The sequence below is a fragment of the Penaeus japonicus genome, unplaced genomic scaffold (assembly GCF_977035675.1).
Source record: "Penaeus japonicus unplaced genomic scaffold, GWHDUDI00000001_assembly GWHDUDI00000010, whole genome shotgun sequence".
In the NCBI taxonomy this organism is placed as follows: domain Eukaryota; kingdom Metazoa; phylum Arthropoda; class Malacostraca; order Decapoda; family Penaeidae; genus Penaeus; species Penaeus japonicus.
The window spans coordinates 11,838,221-11,845,720 of NW_028234412.1; the positions used below are offsets into that span (position 1 = coordinate 11,838,221).

Below are 7,500 nucleotides of genomic sequence, written 5' to 3' on the forward strand. Positions count from 1 at the left end.
TCCTGAAGCTTAACTCAGCATTCAAGCACTGTAATCTGTGATGCAATGTTATAAAACAATTAAAGGAAGAATCTTTAACCAAGCCCTTTCAACATGAATGTGATTGATAAAATATCAAGAGAGAAAACTTTAACAAGGGCATCAAGTATGTGCACTTACAAACACATTATTTCTCTCACTCACTCAACTCTCTTTCTCTCTGAAAGTAACGAACTGCTTAAAAATAAATATGTAAATATACCATCAGAAAGCTTAATATCAAGAAAATACATACAGGATATTAACATCAAAGCAATCTTCACAGCAGATGAAGCATTACCACATCCCAGTATAATAAAGAAATATATATATTGCCTTAAAATAGTGGGAGAAAAAAAAAAAAAAGGTGCAAAATTCGCCACAAGCAAGGATCTTACCGCAATCTGCCAAGGTCGTCATCAGCCACCGAGAAAGAGAAAGGCAAAAACAAGGGCTGTTGAATATTTCATTGTTAGTCCTCTACAACCTTTTCAATGCATGCTATTTTTATAGTAGCAAATCTGAGGTCAAACCATGCGCACAAACTGTACTCAGTAATCACTCAAAATGATTTACATGAAAAGACGAAGGCAGTACTATATTCAGGTAATATCAATATGCACAGTATAATTCAACTTACTTTTAAAATGTTCCTTATATTGCATAATAAATAATGACAGACCTATTCGTACAATTTTGTAACTATTTGCAAACATGTATGTGTGTAAGTGTAAGTGTATATGTATGTATGTATGTATGTATGTGTGTATGTGTGTGTGTGTGTGTGTGCGTGTGCGTGTGCGTGTGCGTGTGCGTGTGCGTGTGCGTGTGCGTGTGCGTGTGCGTGTGCGTGTGCGTGTGCGTGTGCGCGTGCGTGAAGTTGCTTGTGTATGGGTGCACTCGTATGTAAGTATGTGGCGTGTGTGTGTGGCATGAATGTGTGTGGTGTGTGGTGTGTGTGTCTGTTTGTGGCTATACGTGGTCTGTATGTGTCTGTGTATGTCTCTGCTTACTAATCAGAATTCACACTGAAAGCCTATCCAAATATCTTTACAGTTAGTGTTAACACCTATTCATCTCTGCACGAAATCCGATCAATACCCACCATCAGATGTTCTCCCGCAAAGATGAGCCAGAACGAGAGCAAGGAGGCATAGAAAAGACCCTGCCTGATGTCACTGACCACGGTCATCCAAGGGCAGTCAAAGGCTAGGGTTAAGTATTCCAGGGGACCTGAAATTAATACATCAAGGTTCAGCATGGTGATGGTGATCAATAATAACAATAACAATAATAATGATGATAATGATGATGATAATAATAATAATAATAATAATGATGATGCTGATGCTGGTGATGCTGATGATACTGATACTGATATTGATAATGATAATAATAATTAATGATAATAATAAATAACTAATAATAATAACAATATTAACCCATTGCGTACGGGTGTCATGAAAAGGAATGAGTGATGATGGCTACTGCAGTCATAATTACTATAATTACCGTAATATCGTGCAAGCTTAACGTCCAAAACCTAGATGGCAAGGTGAGAGAGCCTTGAATTTGATGAACCCTTGCTCTAAAGTACCGCCGATGAAGGATGTGCAAATGTGCTCCTGTGCCAATATGGAAAAAATAAAACACAGAAACCGCTCTTTAATAGTAGTAATGATGATGATGATGATGATAAGGATAATGATAATAATAATAATAGTAATAACAAAAATAACATACAAACCATAATAAGAATAACAATGATAATAAATTATAATAATAATCAATATTGATAATTTAAAAAAAATCAATAATCAATAATTATTAAAATATGTATATATTGTAAGCAATAATAATAATGATAAACAACTATCTACTGATGGTAATAAAACTCAGTAACTAATTATCTATGACAATAATAATGACAAGAACAATAACAATAATATTAATAACAATAATAATAGTAACAATTATAGTGATAATATTACCAAAACATCATTTACAACGATGGATAATAAGTAAGAGCAGTAGTTAATACTATATGCTAACTAATAGCCAACATTGTTTTTCTACAGCCATGCTTAGAGGACGACTCACAGTTGAGTAAAGTGAGAGCAGCTCCGAGGACCATGAGCATGTACTCCAAGAGCGCTGGAGGACGAGAGAGCTGCGAGATGCGCCGCCAGAACCAGACCATGATGGCCACGATGATGGGGAAGAAGATGGTCTTGAGTGAAACCCACACTTTGGTGAACCCGCCATTTTGGTGGATGAACTGGAGAGAGAGGACACGGTGTTGAAGTAAGGAAAATCAAAATACTTGGGCATCTTGAAGCAGATTAAAAACCTTTTTTATGAACTCAACAGGCAATGAGATTACAGCTATTCCATTCTCTGGTTGTAGAGTAATTCACTGTGTCAAGGATCGTTTACTTATTTAGATTTTTCTTCTAGTAACTAAATATATCATTTAAAAATTTATTGTTCCTTAGGGTAACTGTGGATGGAGTGTTACCCATGATAACAAGTGTAAATATCAAAAAGTTTTTTTTTTCTCACATCCTCAAGTTATTCAAAATATCTAAATAAGCATGAAATATATATTACTAAAAATTCCATAAAAGGAACAACTCAATAATTGAACACATGAAGAATAACTGCATCAAAAAATAGGATATCTGATACATTTTTATTAGAAAAAAATGATGCCAGACATAATTATATTCAACAAAAGTCAATTCCCAGGTCTCACTTTACAAGGTATCTATGTTTGTGAACATGCATAACACAAATTATAACAATTCTTATTAACCCTCTCACAACGGGGGCATTCCAGCCTTGCATGTCACAATGGCGGGGCTTTCGAACGCTTAGGCCTAAATCAATTAAATGGCTGGCACCATATTGTGCCGTCCGGCCACCGGGCTTTTGAATGAGCGGTACAGTAGTGTACCACCCGTCCAGAGAGGGTTAAAGAACTATTCAATCATTGATGAGGCTTTGGCCTTTGAACTTACCGCAACCCACACGTCTTTGATGTGACCTAGTTTAGTGTTCATGTCGGTCTCTTCGGAACCCATCGTGTCAACTGGCATCCGGACATTCAACAGATAGTAGTCATGGTGCAGAGATCCCAGTTCAAAGAGTGGCACATGAGAGCAGTTATACATGTAACCAGTCTTTTTCAGTTCGATGGAGCAGTCTAACTGTCGCTGCTCAACTGACGAGGCATACTCCGTCCACTTGCCCTCAGGGTCACCTCTATTGCTGTAGCCCAGGCGAGCATCCAGAGTCATCACGGCATTGGGTGCTGTGGATGCAAAATACAACTCGGCATTTTTCCTTCTCTCATCATCATATTACTTTCTTTCTTACTATTCTATACTCAATTTGCCAAACAGTAAATGTGAGTTATTTAACACAGAAAAGAAGGAACTAAAATAAATGTTTGCGGTAAAGTCCGAACTGCACATGAAAAGGGGACTTACCCACTTCATCCTCATCATCATAGAGTATATCCAGATGCAACATTGCAATTAGGTTCTGCTGCCAACGTGAATAATCCAGGTCAAAGCCATCTTTAGGAATGGGAATCTGTAGGCAAAGTATGATTTAGGATAAAAGACCAAAGTGATCTCTTCAAACTACGACATTCATATTCTAAAAGTTACATGAAACCTTATACTCTGTTTATGGCATTCAGGATTCCAACAGATTAATAATCAGTTCTGATAAATTCAAGTGAGAATACATCATCAAAATGCTCTAAACTCTATAGAGTTTTGCAAAAGAGTTCTCTTATATATTCTTGGTCAGATCTACTTCTTTTTAAAACTGAATTATCAATTCATCTTCCTAACAATATATACTGGTACATCTGTCCTATCTTCATAAATAATAATAACTCACAAAAGACGGTGAGAATCAACAGCAATCATATTCAGACTGTTACAAAAATAGATATATATATATTTAAAGAATCCTAGAAACAGACTGGGCTTACTCTTAATTGACTTAAATTAAGTATGGATAAAAGCTTCCCTAACTATCCTCACTAGACATAATTATTCACTTAAAATACTAACAGACTACTCAGCCTTCCTATATCACGCTGGCTGAGCTTATAGGAGCCTTTCCAAAGGCTGTTAAGGTCTCTCTAGTCCTTAACTGCACTGTGTTAACAAAGATAACCAACTTACTTGGAAGCTGAAGATAACATCATTAGCACTGATCTTCTGCTCCTGAACAATGATGCTCTCGAAATCACTGATGCTCTTGCACGGCTGCTTTCCGCGACTCCAATACCACTGGGTGTTCTTGTAGTTCTTGTCAATGCATTTGGTGCCCAACATGGACATCACAGAGGACGGTGCCGGTGCTGGGTGAGAGAGAGAGATCATATTGCATTACGTTACATTGCATGGTGCACATTCAATTTTACTGATAGTAAAGCTTTAAGTATAAGCATACTTTTTTCTTCTTTTTCAATAAATCAATGAGAGGGGAATAAAATGAAATACCACTCTAAAATATTATAGTTAGAACTTATATGAAAACAGGAAAAAATTCTAATAAAAGCTTTAAATCAGTTTTTTACCCTCTTTACCACCAGGCTACCTAGAGTAGGTAGTTCTCACCTCTATGCCCCCAACCTCCTTAAATCTCCAATCAGTCAAAATACTATTATGATGTGTGTACATGCACTCACACGCGCACACACACACAAACACACACACGCACTCTCTCTCTCTCTCTTTTCCATTACATAACACCATGTTAATTTTTGTATAAAGAGTATAATTCACTTAAAAAGTATAAACTTCAACATTATAACCATGTCAAATGCACGAGTCTCTAAAAATCTTCACACTTTTAAAGATGCTTAAAATTCTACATATGTTAAGTGAATTGCAAATGATTAGAGAGTTTCCCTACTTTCCCCCCTGGGTTGCTCATGCTCCCCCTGGAAGTTACTCACCCCCACCCCCAAGGTAAAAACCTGCTGGTTTGAACTATGAATAAGCAGACAGCACATGAGCTAGTTATATTATTTTCATATTGATGTGTATATCATAGCGCCTGTTTCATTTCCCATATGTCTTTTTTTTTTTTGTGTGTGAGATGTTTTAATTCAGTCGATGGCTGTCCAAAAACCTAAAATAAAATTAGAAAGAATGATATAATTTGGCCTCAGAAAGCATGGTAATAATAATAAAACATACTTGAAGTAGGTCTCCAGACTGGCATTAGACAGAATGTAATGTCCTATAACAATCAAACAAAAATTAACTACAGCACAAAACTGGAGTAAGATGAAAAGATATAATTAAGTTGATGTTAGTGCAAATGAAAATTCCTCAAAGAAAAAGAAAGAAAGAAAGAAAGAAAGAAAGAAAAAAAAAGACTCAGTCTGGTTTCATAAAACAACAAAAGGACAATAAAAACAATCAGTGGACAGTATTTAATGCCCTATAATAAACGAAAATGAACTCTCTAGAAATACCATAAAAATGCACTAAAGAAGCTATCACTGGCCACAGTAGTCCATTTATGTTCATTATTACAGCAACCCTTCACATGTCTCGATTTCAGTTGCTTCCACTCGTCACTTCTGCTTTAACATTAATATCAAAACGGATTCAATGCACTCGTTCAATTCTTTCTGTTAATTCCATTTACTAAGATCACTATGTCATCTTATTGTGATCAATAAGAATACATAATACTTTTGACCCTAAAGCATAATTACGTAACATTTCCCTTCCCATGTAACATTCTGCAACAAGAGAAAGCAACTTCAGCATAGCCGTTCACCCATACTGACATTTCTTTCCATCACCCATTCTAAAAAAAATAAAAATAAAACCGAATAACCTGCCATCAAATCTCTAAACAAACACATTTCTCATTCTTTCCATTCCTCTTTTTTTTTCGAAAAGCTTATCGTCTCCCACGTGACACCAGACACCATTACCTACAGCGCTACAAATGTCCTTCGTCCATGGTATCACGTTTGTACCCTTGGCATTCCCCTTTCCCCATGCCCCGATCATGCCTGGGTCTGCTAACGGCAACACTCCATCAACACCGTCGGGAGAAAAAAAAAAAAAAAAAGTCATAAAACATCGCCGATCTATCAACAACCCCTGCCCGAGATTGATCGTAGGGGAAAAATCGTCTTAGAGCATTGGAAATACGGCACTGAATTCGTGTTTCCTAATGAGTAACTCTCTATTCATGACGGCTTTATCAAGAATTCATGTCCATTATCACACAACCGAAGCAAAAACAAAACACTCATTGAATATACAGAATAAATAGAATCTACTTCCTAATTTAGGGGCCGTATGAAATGAATAACAATACCAATCAATCATGTTAAAAAAAAGAAAACATCACACAATCTCCCGTTTATCGCCCGAGGACAAAATACTGTCTCAAAAGTGACGTGGTTGAGGATAGGCGGAGGTCTTTGTTACGCCCCGTTGTTTATACCGCGTATATACAAGAGAGGAGGGTGGTTTCCTGACTCATATGTTTTATGTTCGCGATAAGATAAAAAGAAAAAGCTGGAAATTGCCCAGAAGAGGAATAACAAAGAGGTACAGGAAAATAAACAACTCCCTTACAAAGCAACCCAATTCCTGCACTGTTCTATATGATTTAATCTGCACAAGGATAACAGCGCAATCTGATATTATGAAGGTCTGTCGCAGTGACGCAATCGATCGTTGGAAAAAGAAAAACACCACGTGTATTCTGGTATGAGAGCTTGCAGGGCTTACCAAATGGTTTCTCGTTAAATGAGAAACAAGGAAAGGCTCTATCTTGCTAGAATAAGGTGGAAACTTTAATAGACTTAGCGGTTAAGTGAGGGAAAGAAACCATGCCGATCGCTTGATGTGGTACTTTTATGGACAATTAACGAAGGACCTCATATACGGCAAAATAATAGCTAATATCTTGAAAGTAATACCATTTTCCTGAAGGGACGGATATGGAAAAGGACGCAGATAAAACAAAAGTTGTCAACCCGAAAGATCAAATCAAAAACAAACATCCTCAAAAGATGTCAATTACCAGAGAAAAAAAAACCCGCAATGGATAAAAATCATAACATCGCCGAAAGACTACCCAACGCACAAAACATGAAAATCTCCACTACAACCGAAAGAAATCCCATCATGAGCATAGTCCAAACGCACACCTCAGCGCAACGTCCTAGGCGAGCCATTCGGGTGCGTCGCCTGCAAGGAAAGGCGTCTGTCTGCAGGGGAAGATTGACGTCCAGACACCCCGACAATGATCAATAAGAGTGAGCGACCGAGTGTCTGCCTCCAACACACGCCCGTTGTTGTCTCGTCGTCTTTCTACGCGTGGACAGCCTTCACCTTCACCTGTACAGTGTACTCCACGTGTGCCTTAATTTCCTCGACTTCTACGCCTCTCTGTACATCACGCACTTTCATCAACTTTCTC

The 7,500-nt window shown here is 37.4% G+C and overlaps 1 protein-coding gene across 3 annotated transcripts in view; it reads right to left on the reverse strand.

The window, feature by feature from the left end:
- Positions 1 to 7,500, reverse strand: part of wls (Wnt ligand secretion mediator) — a 28,396-nt gene that overhangs the window by 15,105 nt on the left and 5,791 nt on the right. For all 3 annotated transcript variants that reach the window (XM_086540672.1, XM_086540671.1, XM_086540670.1), the window contains exons 2-6: positions 4,221 to 4,399; positions 3,510 to 3,615; positions 3,039 to 3,331; positions 2,119 to 2,296; positions 1,124 to 1,251 (exon numbers count right to left, since the gene is read on the reverse strand). In XM_086540672.1, coding sequence (XP_086396798.1) covers positions 1,124 to 1,251; positions 2,119 to 2,296; positions 3,039 to 3,331; positions 3,510 to 3,615; positions 4,221 to 4,399 — 884 coding nt within the window. The remainder of the gene's footprint in view (positions 1 to 1,123; positions 1,252 to 2,118; positions 2,297 to 3,038; positions 3,332 to 3,509; positions 3,616 to 4,220; positions 4,400 to 7,500) is intronic.